The 19,541-nt window shown below is 39.7% G+C and overlaps 1 protein-coding gene across 3 annotated transcripts; it reads left to right on the top strand.

Moving 5' to 3' along the window:
- The first annotated feature begins 7,828 nt into the window (after nt 1-7,828).
- On the top strand, nt 7,829-18,251 carry LOC311500054 (centrosomal protein of 95 kDa-like). 3 transcript variants are annotated; one of them, XR_014699474.1, is made up of 21 exons: nt 7,829-8,005; nt 8,650-8,778; nt 9,269-9,376; nt 9,569-9,679; nt 10,120-10,240; nt 10,823-10,935; nt 11,383-11,582; nt 12,637-12,706; nt 12,926-12,993; nt 13,225-13,421; nt 13,569-13,701; nt 13,895-14,012; nt 14,123-14,328; nt 14,413-14,508; nt 15,131-15,284; nt 16,288-16,457; nt 16,575-16,649; nt 16,755-16,907; nt 17,120-17,266; nt 17,352-17,448; nt 18,070-18,205. XR_014699474.1 is itself a non-coding variant. In XM_084561230.1 (21 exons), exons 1-21 carry the CDS (start codon nt 7,981-7,983, stop codon nt 18,244-18,246), a joined length of 2,640 nt encoding a protein of 879 aa, XP_084417356.1. In that variant the 5' UTR covers nt 7,829-7,980; the 3' UTR covers nt 18,247-18,251. The 3 variants fall into 3 exon arrangements, 2 of the variants coding, with proteins under 2 accessions (XP_084417356.1, XP_084417355.1); XM_084561230.1 differs by having other exon boundaries at nt 13,572-13,701; nt 17,377-17,448; nt 18,070-18,251; XM_084561229.1 differs by having other exon boundaries at nt 17,377-17,448; nt 18,070-18,251.
- The last annotated feature ends 1,290 nt before the right edge of the window (nt 18,252-19,541 follow it).

Below are 19,541 nucleotides of genomic sequence, written 5' to 3'. Positions count from 1 at the left end.
TTGTAATTAATTAATCGAAATTAATCACATTTTAATCGCATATAAATATTTGACCTGAGAATAGTGAGAAGTAATTTTTTTCATATGGATTTTTAGTATACCATTGAATAATGACTGAATACATAAGCTTAAGCAACAAAATATTGTTTATTTTTGTTCAACCAAGTCCAACAGACCAGTGCAATTTTGCCATTAAGTGTAGCAATAGCATATTTCCCATCCACGGGGCCAACCAAAGCGGTCTCATCAGCTTCTTCGTTCATGTTCACTGTGGTTTGTTGTTGTCTGAAGTAATGAACGCTAGTTGGTGCTCCAGTATAATCGGTCCGCCGAAACTCATCCAGTGAGAAACGTTCCGCGGTGCAAAAATAAGTGTGATTAAAATGCGTAAAAAATGTTTAACGCGTTATTTTTATGTAATTAATTAATCTTAATTAACGCGTTAAAGTCCTGGCTAAATTGGGGAAGTATTCAGCACTAGAGGTTCTCAGTCTTGGTCAGGTTTCATTAATTAATCATGCTTTTGTTATTGTCTCTAAACAGCTGATTATTCCCAGCAAGGATGGATGTATTTCAGTGGAAGTTTCTATTACATATCTTCACAGCAGAAATCATGGCAAGACAGCAGAAGTGACTGTCTGCGACGCGGTGCAGACCTGGTGGTTATCAACAGCAGAGAAGAACAAGTTAGTATATGTGTGTGTGTGTGTGTGTGTGTGTGTGTGTGTGCGTGTGTGTGTGTGTGTGGTGTGTGAAAAAAATAGCGAGTTAAACACTCAGTGGCTTTTTACAATGTTTCACTTACATTTCCTGTAAACTAGGAATTCACAAGACGTTTCCGAAAGGAAATCTGGATTGGACTGACTGACAGTGAGGAAGAAGGGATATGGAAGTGGATAGATGGGACTCCACTAACCATGAGGTTCACACACTTTCATTTACATTTTGAAGTAATATGGGAGTTCACTTATATAATTTGTATTTTAATATAACATGTTGTTTTTTGGTTTTTGTTTCCAGCTTCTGGGGAAGTGGTGAACCCAACAGTTACAAAGGCAGTGATGAAGACTGTGGAGAGATAAAGTTCTATGATAATGAAAACAGCTTGAATGATCAACCATGTGACTGGCAAAATGTCTGGATATGTGAAAAGACTATGGTTATATAAGCATTTGTACCAGACAGTAAGCTACTTTCAACTAAAATGTTCAGACAGAAGGAATCTTTTGCTTATAGAGAAGCTGCTGATAATGTAGCTTGTTAACATATACACAAACAGAGGATCAAATCAAACACATACAGTCACTGCAGAAACTGTTCAGACCCTTTGCATTTTGCACAACAATAATGTGACGAAGTTTATTTTTTCCAGTCTACAAATGACATTGATCGTGTTTGCCAATTAAAAAAAAACAAACAAAAAAAAAAAAACAATAAAATTAAATTATAGCTTTGAATCTTAAATTAGCTTTGAGTGTTTAGTTAGTTATCTCAAGGTATTAAGTCCGAGCTTTGGTCAGGCCACCGAAGGACAATCAGCAACTATTCTTGAAGCCAAGCAAGCATTTATTTGGCTGTTTTGCTGAAAGATGATTCATCACCCCATTCTCAGTTCTTTGCAATCTGCAGCAGGATTTCTTCAAAGAAATCTCTGAAATTCAGTCATCCATTCCTCACTTCCGACCAGTCTCACTTTCCATGGTTCACAGGAAGCAGTCCTACAGCTCCCATTGTCCTACATGTTCTCTGCAGAGAAGTTCTGAAGTCCTGTTTGAGTGCCTGCCGAGTCCCCCTGATTGCTTGGTTATTAGTTTGACATGCATTAACTGAGGAAGTTTACACACAGACATAAGCCATTCTGAAATCTGTCCCAGGAAGGAGACAGGAGGAAGTGACAGGAATTAGAGGAAATATGCCAGTCAGTGAGACAACATGACTGCTATTGTATTCAGATGGCGAGGTGGTGCTGTGTCTGTTTGTCTATGGACCAAGACCAAGGCTATATATACACATATACATGTAAATATTTATGTTGTATGTACTGATCAGTTTTAGGCAAATGTGCTCATGTATTTTTTCAGATAATCACAATTTCATTATTGGACAACAAAAAGGTACCTTATAGCATTTACTATAGGTTGACAATGTCACAGCTCTATTTATGCAGATTAGGTTATGTTTAGAGATTAGAAAACTGGATTGTCTAACTGAAAAAGAAGTGAGTGAGTACAGTGGTTTATACACGAGCTGAAATAAACATGGTTTTATTTGAATAATCAGTAAAGGGAAACATCACGCCCAACACTGAACAATAATTAGAAATGTATACAATGTTGCTTCATGTTGCCTTAAAAATATAGTCATATCCAAATATCTTCACATGATGTTGTCTAATTGATTTAACAGCTTGTACCTAGTACAGTATTACTATTTGAAATAAACTACATACATTTTACAAAATTGTGTGGAATTGATTTTGTTTTTCAATAGCTATGATATAAGATCACCAGGTTATGTTGTGCAGCAAGATCCAGGCTTATAGGAGGTATAACACGGCAATAAAGCCATGCACAATATCACAGCAGCCAGGAAGTATATGTGTTTCACAAGCAGACAGTAAGGGGCTATATATAAACACTCACAAATAAACTCAGTCTCAGTTTCCAAGAAAGCAACAGAGGGCAAAATTTAAAAGAAATGGGGTGGGCAATTTCATGTTGCTCAGCAACATGAAATTGCCCACCCCATTTCTTTTAAATTTTGCAATGCTGACTGATACGGAGGAGGCATAGATTGCTTTAAGTAAGTGGATCATTGTCAGCAACAGAAAAGCAGAAGCAGTTTGCAGATTAGTAAATCTTACTCAAGTAGGTAAAATAAGAGAAATACGAGACGATGGACTATGAAAATCAACCTGATGCTTCAGGAAGAGGTAAGTGGCTTTAAGCTTGGAAAACTTTATTTCCAGTCACAAATCTTATTTTATTCAAGCTCAGAGTTTGAGTTTGCAGTGGGTAAACCACCATAGTGGCCATTGTTTTTGACAGAAGTGTGGAGAAATGTATTTCCAAAAAGACTCAATTTAGCAATACACTACAATTTTTTTTGGACAATTTATTGTCCAACTTCCCATTTCAGAATTTGTGCCTGTTTGATTTCTGAACGCAGGGGGAAAACTCTACAGACTGGTTGCTGTGAGCTTTGGACTCCTGTTTCTTCTACAAGTCGCCGTCAACATTTCCCTGCGTCTTACTCTCTGTGAGTCCTCCTGTGTTTTTTCTACGTCTCTTTGTGCCTTGTGTCCCCTAATGTTGAATTTGACCATCTGAATGTTTTAATTTTTTTTATTAGTATGTCAAATTATGGGCGGCACAGTGGCGAGGTGGTTAGCACTGATGCCTCACAGCGAGAAGGTCACTGGTTCGAATCGGCTGGGCCCTTCTGTGTGGAGTTTCCATGTTCTCCCTGTGTCTGCGTGAGTTCTCTCCGGGTACTCCGGCTTCCTCCCACCATCCAAAGACATGCTGGTTAGGTTAACTGGTGATTCTAAATTGGCCGTAGGTGTGAGTGTGAGTGTGAATGGTTGTCTGTCTCTGTGTTAGCCCTGCGATGGACTGACAACCTGTCCGGGGTGTACCCCCGCCTCTCGCCCGATGACAGCAGACCCCCACGACCCTTAACAGGACTAAGCGGGGAACTTGACAGAGGAGGGAGACATGTTGAAGAGAAAGCTGAATATCTTTGGTGAGTAATACTGACATTTTAATGATATTCTTTTTGTTGTTATCACCTTTTAATTATGTCATCTTTAACAGATCACCATTCCCAGCAAGGATGGGTGTATTTCAAGGGTAGCTTTTATTACATTTCCCCTGTTAATAAACCCTGGCAAGAGAGCCGAGAGGACTGTCAGCAAAGAGGTGCAGACCTGGTGATTGTAAACAGCGTAGAAGAACAGGTGCAGTATTTTGGTGAAGGGAAAATATGTACAATCAAAAATCCCTCGTGTTTATTCGTGTTTGTTTCTGCCACTGTTAATAAGGACTTCTTAAGAGAATTCAGAAGGGTCACATGGATCGGGCTGAGTGACAGAGAGACAGAGGGGACATGGAAATGGGTGGACGGGACTTTGCTGAACACAAGGTACAGGACGTACAGTATATTACCTTGTATTGTAGTGTGTTGTAATCATAATCTGTTTAGAAATCATTCAGCCATCTGTGGCTAAGACCTGCCTCTGGAAGAACTGTTCATACAATAAGGGTAATAACTTGCCAGAAACCTGTGTGCATCATCAGAGTCATTTGCTTGGTTTTGGAGGGTCTTTGGTGAATCTTTTGACCAGTGGGTATCAAATCATATATCACAACAAAGCTGACTACAGTGCTAGGTAGACCTTAATTCTGTTCAAGTGTAACATTCACACATTTCATCTTACCCAACTAGATTATAGTCATATTAGCGAATTAACAATATCTAATGTTGATTTTGGACTAAGCTTTAATATTTCTGGCCATCACATGTTTTCTTTGTTGCTGTTTGATTTCAGCTTCTGGAAAGTAGGAGAGCCCAACGAGTATGGTGGCCGTGATGAGGACTGGTGAGAAATACAGACCTATGAAAAATTACTCAACTGGAATGACATTCCTTGTGACAGTGAAAACTTTTGGATCTGTGAAAAAGAAGTGAACCATATATGAACCTACCAGATTGTAAGGTGGCTCACATGTGGGTATGCAAACAGTCTGCCTGTTTTGATCAAGCTTTTCAGTGGAGACAATTGGCTTATAACTGTAATACAATCACAAGGGTGACAAAACTGTTTGAATTTTATTTTGTACTTAATTACACACATCTAATTATTATATGTAAATACTGTGAAATCAGATTTATTCTGCTTTAAGAGGTTACAGCATTGCAAAGGTTTATGTAGCTGTGCACACTATAACACAACTCCATGATCCCTTAGACACTTCCTAGGTCATCTTTTTTGTTTTTCTTGTATATATACGTATATATACATATATGTGTGTGTGTGTATGGGTGTGTGTGTGTGTGTGTGTGTGTGTGTGTGTGTGTGTGTGTGTGTGTATGAGCTCAGTCTCGAATGTAAGTTAAAAAACAAAGCCACACAAGAAAAAGAACACAAGAGAGATATTGAAAATTGAAGCCATTATCGTCATTGATTTCCCAGATTTAATTTTATTTCTCATATTATATCAGTCATCAATCAAGCAATTAAAACTAAACAATTTTTAAAATAACATTCTGCTTTTAAAAAGATGTTACAGTATACCATCTGCTTTTTGCTGTTTAAAAAAAGAATCTTTTTTGTCAGCGAGTGCATTAAAGTGTTAAAGTGTAAAGTGGGTTACACCATCCTTGCGTCTGTGTCGACTATGTGCTGTCAATGTTCTCTAACAAGCTCAGATAATACAGTTTCTGCTGCTGTGTTGATGTTGCAGTGATAAAACTTCTAACACAGAGATTTAGAACTGATATCAGTGAGAGCTCTCTAAAGGTCAGTCTTTAAATAGATAGCATTTTATAGTGTTGACACGTGAGGTAGCTGAGAAAATAGAGTTCAAGTTCCCTATTTATCTCACAAAAACAGCCTTATTCTAGTTGTTTCATTTACATTTTGGACAGGATCTTTGGTGGAGTGGACGGCTACTCAAGGAAGGTCATTTTTACCGCTAAAGTGATCAGCTTAATATTGGAATGGAAATATCAAACACTACAGGATTAGTTACATTGCTAATATGTCTAATAATCACGTTTAAAGTTGAAAACGCAAAAATGAAAGCAAAGTACACATTTATTTGTAAAGTGTTTGTATTCAATGTAAAAACCATACAAAATAAATTAATATTTGAACAAATCCCCAGTCGTGACTGATTTTTTTTTCAGATATAACTGTTTCATCTTTTTGGATCTGAAGGAGCTTTCAAGACCCAGGCATTGACTGGGAGAGTGCTGTGCTGAGAGGATTGTAACAGCACCGTTGTGGGTCCTGAAATTGAGTGCCCACTAAATGAAGAAGCTCTGGAAGAACTTTAGAGAACAGTCAGTCCACTGGAACATTCTCAGTCAATGGTTGTGATTTATACATAAGATACTTGTAAAAAGTGTGAAACTAATACCGACATTTGTACATTATGTTGAAGCAGCACATGAACTGGTTACAAAGATCTCAGATGTGGACTGAAGCACTGCTGAAACATTCATACAAGGCATGTATGTAGTAAAGCTACAGAACCCTGTGTGATGTTTTACTAACAAGAAAAATGGGGTAACTAACAATTAGTTCACCCTCACATATCTGAAACAGTGGATTGCTGATGTGATTTCTACTTTTACCAGCACTCAGTTGCCAATTCAGTGTAGTCTAATCGTTAACAGTTTGATTAACATTATGTGGAAAAACAACAGAAACTGAATAAAATATTTTCACATTTAATAATTCCCAACTATTAAAAACACTGGACTGTAGGTTTTACAGATATGGCTGAAGAGAAAGTTAAACCCTCTTTGTGCTAGTGTGAAAAATTTGTCTAATCAGCCAGTTACCAACACATTCCAACAACAAATGTTTAGGGAAATCTTACCTCATTTGCTGTTTAAACCAGAGAGCCATTTGTGTTAAACTCTGTGGACTTCCGAACAGTCACGCCACAGCAGCAGCAGCCTTGGCCACCTTCCTCTTCTCGTAGGTTATGGTCCTGAGTAAAAATTCAGGAGGAGATGGTGGAGGCAGTCAGGCTGGGTGGTGCTGGAGCGAGGAAGAGGGAAGTGCGTTGCTATACCTCATCTGGATAAGTAGGAGGAGGTGGCAGCAGAGCCTTCCTCAAGGGTCCAGGCTGCTCCTCAGGTACGCTTTAGTTAAAGGGTCTGTTGCTGTCACCCCTGAACCAAGGACAGACCCTTTGCAAGAGGAAGAGATCGACCAGCGGCATCCAGAGCAGGGTTGACTCTATTTCCCCGCTCTGGCAAAGCCCCCTTACTCGTTTTCTAAAGTCAACAGAACCTGTAAAACAAAACAAATGCTGCCTTAACTTAACATTAAAACATAAATCACAGTACAGATTCAGCACAGCAACACAGTTTCATGCCAATCTTCAGCAGAGTCCTCTGGTTCAGCTCAAAGAGCTGCTCAGCATTACCTCTCTGAGAACCACAGAGTCCTCATGATCCCACAGACACGTATGGCTGCTGGATGCAGAGGGTAGAGCTGGTTGCAAATGCCATCCATCAGCCAGCTGTTGGAGACTTGAAGCGCTCAGAAGCTGTAATGGAGTATTTGTTCTCATTATTTAGAACTTGTTGTCTCACTTTGTTTGATGAAAAATGGTGGCTACTTTGAAGAATATAAAACAGATTGTTTTGCTGAAGACTCTCTACTATATAATTCCATATGTGTTCCTTCATAGTTGTGATGTTGTTAGTATTAATCTACAAGTTATTCATAACAGTTTGGCATACATTGCAGAACATATCTGAATATATCCATCTTCATCTGTTTGCCCTTATCCAGTGGGAAAACCCTGAAAGACAACACAAAGTTAATAGTTTTGGATTGTAAAGCTCAACACCATCTTGGCTCCAAACCAGTGACCTTCTCTCCACACAAACACTGACGAAGAACCCCCCAATTGTTATTGACGCTGAATGAATACATTTTTAATTGAATTAAATTGAATTGAAAATGGTACATTTTCCTGGAGCTCACTTACACAGTTGACAGTAGAGGGCGCTACGCACCAATCGAAAGGCACTTCCGGAAACAAAGAACGAGCCAACGTCCAATCAAACAAGACTTCAGTTTTAAATGAGAACTCATAATTCCTTCTCCCTTTTACGAAAAAAGCTGACCATCAAGCTGTTCTGGTCAGGATCAGTATTCTTGGATTTGCCGGAGCTTTTTCTTTTCGTTACTCAGTAGTTTTTGAGCTCCGGCTGCCTTTATCCGACAGCTGTTTCATGGGAACCCAGGAGGGAGAGAGAGGTAAGCCAAGACTTCAGTCTTTGGGAAGCTAACGACACGTAAAGCTAACGTTAGCTGACAGGTTATTGTGGGTTCTGTTGTTCATAAGCCTAACATGTGCTGTACACACATATATCTAAGGTAAAATTTACTTTAAGGACCAGGGCTCGCCGTTTAACGTCCCCCGTTAGCAAACAATAGCAACGCTAGCTAGCTACTTTTGAGTTAACTCAACCGGTAAAGTTCCGTAAACAACATTAATGGTGACTCAGACATGGCAGGTAGGTCAGACAACAGTTTGCTTTTTGTCTCATCACTGTAAATTCACGACTACATGTGTAGTTTGATTAAAGCGTAATGTGTTTTATCGAAACCAGTAGGTTTAGACGACAGCTAGTGTTGTTAGCAGTTGGTGTGTGTAAAACAGGGGCGGATGACTCCCCGCTCCCAACCGGAGGTTTGCCGGGTAAGAATTGAATTGAGGTTATCACCCCTAGCAGAGGCATTGAAGCTGGTTTGTGATTAAACAGCCCGTACATGTCGTCAAAAGTAGATATATACAAGTAAAGTTATTCTTCATACATGCTCTTACACACACACTTCTTCTGATTCTCTGCTTAAAGGGTTTGCTATAACATGAACATGATTTACCCTTTATTCTACAGATTGGGTTGATGTGGCCAATGATCTACTCAGCAAGTGTCACTTAAACCGAAGGCTGAGGAAACTGACAGACTGCAATGCAGATGTTTTCATTGCTTTGTATGAGAACATCTTGGGGGAGAAAGTTCCAGGTAAGCTTGAGCTATAGATCTAACAAAATGTCAACACGACTGTTGATCGATTAGTCAATGGACAGAAAAGTAGTATTTTGATAAACTACATCTGCCTTTTTAAAGCGAAGATGCAAAAATATTAAGTTTCCAGCATCTTCTCAGTGATGATTTGTTGCTCCCTTGGAAAGCCGATAAAGCAAGTTAACTGATATGTATACTGTAGATAATGGTCGCCATGTAACAGGTGATAATTTGTAATCCTAACAAAGTCCTTTGAATTCTGATCACAAGACTTAACAAGTCTAAGGCTTAACAAGCAGTGAGCTTGTTTTATGTTGAGTATGTTCTCCTGAGTGTGCTTAGAAGGTCTGGAATGTGTCCTGAAGCCCAAACATGTCCTGACGAGGCTGTTAAGGTCCCTAAGGACTTTCCTGTATTCGTTCTGTATGTTCTTGAACATTTACGTTCATATTTCCCCGTTCATCTCATCTTCTGTGTGTGTGTTTAGATTATATCGCAGCACCATGCAGTCAAGAGGATCACATCCATAACGTTCAATCTGTGATTGATTCATTGTCTTTGGATTACCTTCAGATCAGCCTCTCACATATTACAGGTATTAAAAATATATGTTTCTTTGCTTAATTGTTTAATTTTCCTCATGTGCATAACTTTCATTTGGATTAACTTGAGTTGGCTTGAATTTAATTTTCCTGCTGGATTTCCTGGGGGGTTATGCCGGAACACTTCGTCAATATTTGAAATTTTATTTATAATTATAATTCTGAGAATGGCTATGTATTTGCAGGGGAAAATGTTGTCAGAGGGGATAATGAATCCATCAAGAACCTCCTAGAAATCTTCGATGGCCTCCTGGAATATCTCAACGAAGAGATACACGAGGAATCACACAATGGTGGTAGGCAGATAAATTTGTCTTGACAGATAATTTGTAATTTTGAGGATATGACACTAAAATTAACTTTTACACACTCACTAACTGTAGCTCATGTCATAACAGTATACTTGTATATATGTTTAATTTTAATCTTAATAATGTGTCGTGATATGTTAGTAAGATTTTCTTTTCTTTAGTAACTTGAAGAGCTTGTACCATGCAGTCTATTGGGGTGTGAGAGGAGATTGTTCAGGATGTTTGTCTCTGAAATGTTTACTAATGGTGACATTTTAATAGCGTGACACCTTTGACATTTTGTGGACTCGCTTGAGTCATTTGTGTTTGTTCCTCTTCCACTGAGCTCTTTACATGTTGCAATCACAACTATTGCTCTCCTATCTTGAGTTCTTCTCAGTTTACTGTCACTCTCCCTGGGTCATTTGTGCAATTTATATTTTCAGAGGAACCGAATGACAGCCTCAGTGAAGATGTATCTGGTGAATCCAAGGACCCAGCAGGCTGTGATGCCATGGAGCAGAAGGATACAAAGCTGGAGGGAGCATCATTGTCATCCACTGTAGAGTAAGAGCTTCTCCTAGATCACCCCACATACTAGACAAACACTAAGAATCACAAAACTATTTTATAAAACACAGTTTACAGTGTCTTAAAAAGATTATTTTAATAATAATAATAACAATAAACTTGCTTGCTTTCACAGTGCATGCTCAGTTTATTCCAAACATACCTCTGTTGCTCCTCCCTCATCTGATAGCAGCAGTGTAAATACCAAAAGGTTAACAGTCATCATAACAGAAGATGGCTAGCAAACATATCTATCTAACAACCTCAGCGATGCTTCACACCTGTTAAGTCAATAGTAGTCCAATCCTCCTGCTGTGAGGATTTCAACAATATACAGTAAGTCTATGTACAGGGCCAAGAATCTTGGAGACTACATATTTTATCCAAGACAAATTATTTTATCTCTCTGGTGCTACAGTTGAATTCAGTATGCAGAAAAGTGGTGCTTAGTTCAACAGAGGCACAGAGATAGCTGTGGTTTCACAAATACAGAGCAAGTTTTATCAAAGCAAACATCTAATAATTTCATAAAATACAGTGTAAACCTCGGGTAGATCGTATTATTTTCTTGTCTTTCAGATCTGCTGTGCAGTCCAGTAAACAATCCCTCCAGTCCTGGAATGCAGAGGAGACAGCCAGCGAGCTCATGGGTCTAGGAGTCTCTGCACGCACGTTTATGGACAAACAAGAAGGTAGGACATTCAGATGCAGCCCATCTTTGCCTCTGCCTTGTTTGTTTGTTTGTTTTTTAGTTTTGGAGTCAGTGTTTTACTCAGATGTGTCTGTCATGAATGTTTATGTGAAACTATTTTGAATCCTTAAGTGGACAGACTGGTTTATGCAGTGTTGTAGTTGTTGATCTAGTTGTCTCAGTATAACATAGTTACTGAACCTGCTGTGTACCTTGAGCTGATAATTTGGCATCAACAACAAGTGTGGCAGACAATGCATGAGCTTGCCTAAATGAATCAAATCTTAAATGAGCTTTATTGTATATATTTCATGTGGTTTATGCACACACATATTGAATTTATTCTATGCATTTAACCCATCCATTTGCTCCCGGGTATATACTGTTATTATTCAAGAATTAAATAAATAACTGATTCAATAAATCTATTGATTTATCTGTATTCAAGGACTGGCTGTCCCTCCCCAAACCTCAGATGCCATCACCGTCTCTGGTCCTGTGGACAACAGTGAAGCTCCACAGACTATATTGATGCACTCCGCCATCGCTCTACAGCCACCCAACCAGCGCAACACCCCCCACAGTCCCAGCACAGGCCCACAAACCCAAGGGCATGCAGAGGAAAAAGACCCCCCTGTCACTACAGAGGTAACTCTATAGTACAGTTACTCATAATGCAATTGGAAAGGACAAACTTCTCAGAGTTTTTAGAAGCAATGTTTGCCAGACCTTTACTCTCTCTTCTCTTTCTTTTATACACGCACACAAATTCACTTACACTTCCTGTTTTAGTTAGTCCAGAACAGTACTACAAGGAAGAGCATTTGCTGAATCAGCATCATTTCCTTCAAAACAAGCACATTTGTCAGAAAAAAACTCCTGCACTTTACTTTTCAGATTTTTTTTACTTCCTTTTATTAATACTGTACCAAGATTCAGGTTGGTCATACCTCTAAACATACATTTAAACTGGGAATAAAAGCCTGACTGGTACAATCAAAAGTCAGTTTTTTAATGCTAGATCGAAGCAACATTTGTTGGTGGTTTAAAATTGGATTTTTCTAGGTTCATCTCAGATGGGCAGATTGACAGATGAAATCTTTTTAATCGTTTTAAGCCTGGTCTTAAAATGCTGCGCACAAGGTCAAATCCAGAGAAGTGCAGTATCCATGCCAGACATCACAGAGAATAACAGTGCATGGGCTGAAGTAAATTGTATTCTGGCTCTTTGGGGGGAGGCGTCTGTACAGGTAAAGCTTAGAGCCCCCTAACGTTTCAATGCCTTGCCTCCAGTGTAGCTGCAGTGCATAGTTACTGATGCCTATGCTGTTACCACAGCAACACATGCAGATTGGTTGCTGATGCCTGGACACAAATCTCTTATGACTGCATGAAAATATCAGTGCAGATGGTCTGTCCCAAAGATCTGCAGCCTGCTGTCTGAACTCATTACTTCTAAGAACATCACTGGAATCAGGAAGTGTTGACACATCACAGTTTCTGAGGTCACCAACACTAACAAGTGCTTACATGAGCTCGACCTTGTGCATAGATGGCGGCATGGTCTGCTTCTATAACTGACAATACAAAAAGTTATCTTTATCTTTCATTTACTAGATTGTACTTTGACCCATGGCCAGATCTAAAACTATCTTCTAAAAAGGCTTGTTTGGTAAACTCTCCTGTCTTCTTCTTTTCCCAGACCTCTAAACTGGTGGCTGAGCCCACTGTTACTAATGGACTACAGTCTCCTTCTCTTTGTCAGTCACCTGGTGAGTCAAAACATGCGTACCTGTCAAGAAGATTTAAATGTCAAATGGTTTAAGCGTTTTATTTCCAGATGACATCATGGGATTAAGAAGGCCTGCTTAAACTTGAAGACAGTGTTGACAGTTCTCTTCTGGACAACTAGCAAATCTTCTATGCTGCGGTGAACATCCCCCAGCAGACTGAAGCGTCACTTAATTCTTCATGTCATGTTTTGTGTCCAGCTGTGAGTGAGAAGTCTTTGTCCAACCAACAACAACCGAGGACAGAAGTGGTGGAGGAGACACTGGAGGTATAGAAGAATCAAACCTTTACATGTTCCAATTTTACTGCAAACTCTAGCACATAAAGCCATGTTTCTATCCTTGGTGTTTAAGTGTTTGGTCAGTCCTATTAAAAGCTCCACCTGAAGGCTGGGTTTAGATCTGTGCACTGATTTCTCTGTGAAATGGAATGGATCGTTAATTGACATCTATGATGACATACATTATTCACAAAGAATTCCTTTTCCCCCTAATCTCAGCCAACCAATGGAGGTCCCAGGAGGGTTTTATTCCGCACCCAGCCAGATGTGCTCTTCCTCACCCTGCAGGAAGAGATGGCATCCACCACCCCTTCTCCACCAGACATTGATGAGGAAGAGCAAGATGAAGAGGATCAGAGTTATTCACAAAAACTGCTGCACAGACAGATGGGTCACAGAGATGAGGCAGGCCACAGGTAGGACTAGGCTTGAGCTGTAATAAAGTAATAGACTGTCATCACATACTTTATTGTTATAAGTGGAAACAATGTAGTAATAATTACTTTACTGACGGGACCACAATTTCTACCCTATGCTGTCTTTATTATTGTGCGCCCGAACAGTAGCAGTATAAGGACAGCACAAGTCGGTTTCGAAGAGCCTCTGTCTTACCGCAGACAGAGGAACAGGCAAGCTGAAAAGGAGCTACATCAGATATCGGAGAATCTGTCCCATCGACTAGAGGAACTTGATCAGGTGTGTATATTTAATAGAGTGATCTACTAATCTCTATTAATTTTGAATAGGGTCAGTATTTTGTATTCATGGAGAAAACAGGATCATCCACACAGTATTGTCATTGTTTTTCAGGGAGTCCTGGTTACATAATCTTGAGTTTTTAATATCCCTTCAACATGTGCAACCATGTGTTGTGTATTTCTTTTTGTAGATGCTTAAACGAGTTCTCAGTGAAAGTGGAGAGTCGAGTGAGGTCAGAGAAGAAGACAAACAGTCCCACCACAGTGACAGTATCATGGAGTGTCGCAGGACTCCTAGACAACACACAGGTTCGTATACATTCTGGCTAAATACAGTGAAACTTGATTTGATGTCTGTTCTTTTAGCGGCTGCATGAAAAGTTGCGGATATGTTGAATTATGGCATTCAATCATTTCAGGAACGTCTGATCCTGAATCCACCCACCGGACACGCTCCTTATCCCCCTCACCTCCGCGAGTCCGTCGTGGTCTGCAGGAACCGTTAGAGGAAGCCGTGGCAGAGGCCTTGAGCCTGGATGATGGAAAACAAACCAACCTCACAACTTCCAGTCTTTTAAGACAAGGAGAGACACGGCACAGACACTCTCCCAGAAAACATAGCAAGGTATTAACGCAGTCACTTAAGTTTCATTTTTAAATGTGCTATATATATTATATGCTTCAGAATTAAAATGACTCTCTCTTTTAGTATCTGGAGAATAAGGCCTATGAGAAGGAACTGAAAAGATATGAAGACAAAGAACGGGCAGCACTAGACAAGGCGCGCCTTAGAGCTCTGGAAGCTGTAAGTCATTAAAGTGATGTCTTTCATAGTATGACTTAGAAATACTATTATTTTTATCTTTTCTAAATCTCTTCTCGCTCACTGGGGAGTGGACACATCCTACAAATACATTGTAATAAGATGATCAGTGTTATTCCCTTCACGTGTCAGTGGTTTTACTGTTGCGACTGATCATTCTATATCTTTGTTTGTCATAATAACTTGATTCTTTACTTCCCATTTTATAAAGATAACACACACCCATACATTGCCTAATTATCAAATCATGTTACAAGATACTGTATGAATACTAGAATAGGAAGTCTTCAGATGACAGGAGAGACATAGCATTTTTTTTAATCATGTGTGTAGGTGCATTTATACATTAATACACTAATATGGATGAGCTGATGTAGTACAACATTAATTTATTGCTTAATGTATATTAAGACGTGCATTTAAATAATAGCATCATTAGGAAGCCAGTTCCTCAGTATTCAACTTTCAGTTTGTGAACACCAAACACAGTCCCAGTGGCAATACATCAAAGTGTTAAAAACAATAAACCCGTCTGTTTGCTTGTGAGTTGTGAAAGATATGTTTAGTTATAAAATCCTAACTGTGTGTGCTTGTGTGTGAGTAGGAGCGAGAGTACAGAGAGGCCATTCTAAGAGATGTTTCTCAAGCGCCCAGATCGTCCCCAGCTAAAACAAAGTCTCGGCATAACGTTACTGAACGTCACACACAACACTCACCAGGACGGAGACGGTCGGAGGGCCCCAGGAAAGTCCCATCACGTAAGTTCTAACTTTTATATTTACCAAATGAAAGTTTGAGTCGCACAAAACACTATCTCTCGCTCATTTGTGCTTAGACGTACCAAATGAACCTAATGTTTATCTGCTCTTTTACGCCTTCACTGCAACTGTCTTTTACTACTACATTAAATGTTATTACTTGGGGGTAGAACTGCAAGCCTGTGGCAAATTTAAAAAAAAGTTTATTATTAAACATCTCAATGGCAAAATGAGGCTCCAGCCTAAGGCATAATTGAAACTGGTTCTATGCCCATATTCAAGTCAATCAAAATTAAGACCCTGTTCACACCTTGAATTGCTACTTGCATCAAATTACAAGTGGAGAGCTCTAAGTATGTCCTTCCACTCCTGGCATTAAAATGCTCGATCAGATAACAGTTCCGCGCTCTGTATGCAAATAATCAGATGCATCATGTGGGAAGCATCCACATGCACAGTAACGTCACTGTTGCTAACAGCCTGCTGTGAAACTGTGAAATGGAAAGATATCTGTAATAACTAACTTGACATTTTGAATTTAGTAAACAGATCAGGTTGCCTAGAACATGCATACTCAACATTTGTTCCATTTATTTTCGATTCATAACCAACATCAACAACAACCACCAACGTGAGCAGACAGCCTCACCACACATTATTATTATTATTATTATTATTATTATTATTATTATTATTATCAAAGGTGAACTGTTCAGGAAGTTTGTATCAAACAGGTAAACGGCGCCCTTGAAGTTGCTCTCAATTTCAGAAAGGTTGGTGACCCTGATATTTATATAGATGGATAGATGAGATGAGATGAGATGTAGATAGATCACTTTGACTTGGTCATCATAAAAGTAGCTTGCAAGCTAAAAATGTGTGGGCACCCCTGAACCAAGATGTGGAATTGACCTATAAACATATTACCTGTGATCCAACCTGGAAGAAGTTGTCACAAACAGTATAAGATGTTCTGGTTTGTGTCTCTCCTCTCTCTCTCCAGTGAAAGTAAAAGAAAATGAGCTCCTCCCTGTGCTCCGAGAAGAGTTGCCCCACCTACACATCTCCCCTCATGCCCTGGGGCGGATGTGGGAGCAGCAAATGCAGCAGGTGGACAGACTCCACGCCCTGTCATCCTCTCACAGTCCGCGTCGCAGCAAACTCTCCAGTGAGGTGAGATGGTGGCCATTAAAAGATTTGATAAAACTACATGTATCCAAAGCCTGACATGTCTTATTAATTGATCTCTGGACTTACGGATACATAAATAAACTCCTGCTTGTATTCCAGCTGGAGGAAGCTCAGAGGAAACATGACCTGCTGGTGGATCTCGTTCGTAAAGATCAGGACCACAACAGACGCCTGGTGAGTATCAACATACTTCATCCACGTGGAAACGGGTTCTACTTGCCTGTTCTGGACATGCAGTAACTCTCATACCAGTTGCAAGCTAAAATGTTGATTCTCCAGAGGGACTTCAAAGACCGGATCCAGCAGCAGAAGTCGACGCAGAACAGACTGAGGGAACAGAGGCAGCAGATTGCCCGTGCCAAGAAATACCACAGCGACTACCATGTTCAGCACCGTGCCCGTCTAATGAGGGCCCGCACCAAGGAGGAGAGGGTGGGTAGTGAAGGCATTTTGCTAATCTGTCCTTCAGTTATTGGACTGTGGTCACATGTAACAATCACTTACAATACTCATTTACCTTTTCACCTTTTGTTCAAGTAATTTATAAATGTATTTTAATGTAAAAGGTTAAAATTGATAAAATACACATTTTTAATCTGGCATCTTTTGGGTGACACCCCAAATGTCCTTATGTTTGTATGTAGATGTTTCGGCAGCTGTTTGAGGAGGGTTTGGAGCTACAGAAGGTCCGATTGAGAGAGCAGAAAGCTTATGCCAGGGAGCAGCGGATGGAACATCAGAAACGACACCAGGATCAGATCAAATCCATGGAAAACTACTACAAAGATCAAGTAAGATGCACACACACACACACGCACAGGGTCTCCTGTATAAGAACAGGGGGGGTACTTAAAAATCTGCTAATTTCCAGGTGAGGTATTACATGCTTTCTCTCTTTCAGTTTTCACTTCTAGCTGAAAAACTTGCACAAGAACGCCAGGAGATCCAGGTTCGGAAAAGAGCTCAAGAGAAGGTAAACCCTTTGAATTTAGTAAACCCTCATATAAATGTACAAGACTGAGCAACTACTGACAGAACTGGAACCATGATCAAATTCATTTTTGTGTTTGTGTGGCATGTACCACAATCTCAAGACACAAGTGACAATCAGATGGTAAATGGCTTATTAGTTTCTCTGACCACCAATGGATGGGTGTCAGTGGGTATGCAAGTGTTAAACTTAACATTTTATGGAACAAATCAGAGAAATTAAACCACCATTCAGACCAGACTTTATTAGACCTCTATGCAATATATGTTTTATGTATGTCGATGAACCGCCTGCCAGCTCTTAGCATACTCATGGAATACAAAAGCCTTGTGTTTACTTCTCAAAGGAGTTCCCCAGTGCATAGTTATCCTCAGGGAATCAGTAGAACCACTTGGTCTGAAAGCATTTATACATGACGATGCTTTCTTTGCCTTTATACCGCGGTAATTCTGCTGTGATACTGCCGTCATAAATCAGTCAGAGCTGCAAGACAATGAAAGGTTTTGTCAGATGCAAATATTCAAACCACTGGACAGATAACATGCACACATCTTATTTAACTGTATAGTCCAGATCACCCACTATTTTCACCCATTTTTGCAGGCTCTGCTGAAGATGAAGCGAGAGCTGCGTTCAAAGATGGAGCATGAAATTGGTGAACTGCAGAAGATCATTATCCAGAACGATGAAGACGACCATTTCCAGGACCTGGAGGTCCAGAGGCTGCGTAATCGGGTCCAGATGGCCTCATTCCAGTACAACACTAGCTATCTGCACTGACCGGGGAAGCTGGGCACATCTGGTTTAAGCTCCATATCTCGATGGAGACTTATTCACATCAAGGGAACATGCTGCTAAAGACTTTCCTCCTATTCACAAATAAAGGTACAAGAATCTGGCTCGTGGACTGTACGGTCTCCTCAGGCATCTTCCTGCAGAGATTTGCACAAGAGGGAATTGAGATGTTAAGAACTTACAGAAATCCTGATTAATACTTATTAATGAATTGAGGACATTCTGACATATGTAGCTATTAGCTAAGTTAGCTAACTCTTCCTCCAACCTCAGCTGCTACACCTGAACTTAAAGACACCTTGGACCTAGTCCCCTTCTTCCATTGGGTTTTAGTATTGATAACGTACGAATGTTTGAACTCTTCACTGTGCAGTGATGCCTCGTTACTGTAGCAAAAAAACTAGTAAACATTGTTCCTCTTGCCAAACAGGGACCACAGATGCAAAGTTGAAGTATGAATCACAAATTAACTTTATTCTTTTTCCCCTTCCTGTGCAACGTCTTCCTTAAATGTTTTAACCATGCTTTTGGATTATTTATTTTTTAACTTGAATGATGTTTGATTTTTAATTAACCTGGTGTGCTTTCTGATCACTAGGAGCGAAGATAATCAAGTCTTTTTTTGACTTCTCCTTCTCCTCAGCTCCATTGTGATTTTTTTTAACTCTCACCCTGATCATAAGATGGGATAGGTCTGGACCAATACACCAGGGGTTCCACTGTTAAAACACTGTCTACTGATGTTGTATCTAATAAGAACTTAAATGTCCTGTCACCCTCCTCCCCCCATTAAATGTGTGGGCTCACTCTTCTCTGGCTGAAATGTGTCATAGTTATTTACAGCAGATCTGGATGTTCTGTTAAATGGTTTGCGGTATGAGGCTGACAAAAAGAGACTGTAACGACAAACTGAAGTAGCCTTTGACATGACTTTTTTAATTGAAGACAAAATTCTGACTATAACAAGAATATAAATTTGATGTATGATGACTTTTAGCAATGCCAGTTGCTCAAACAGTAAAGCAAGATGTTCCAACCAGCATACTGGATGACGTGGAAAACAACATGTCGACTGTGGTTTGACACGTTAAGCTTTAGACCCTATTTACACCTGCAACTTTTACACCAAGGGTTATGTTCAGACTTCGTATAAAAAAAATAATTTAAAAAAATCATAATTTTATATATATATATATATATATATATATATAGAGAGAGAGAGAGAATTCTCATGATCTCCATTCTGCCTGCAGAATCTGGTCTACACTATGCTGTTGAAG

Source organism: Chelon labrosus (genome assembly GCF_963514085.1).
Source record: "Chelon labrosus genome assembly, chromosome: 2".
Lineage (NCBI taxonomy): Eukaryota > Metazoa > Chordata > Actinopteri > Mugiliformes > Mugilidae > Chelon > Chelon labrosus.
The sequence above is the reverse complement of the archived record's forward strand: the minus strand, read 5'-3'. Positions and strand labels throughout refer to the sequence as shown.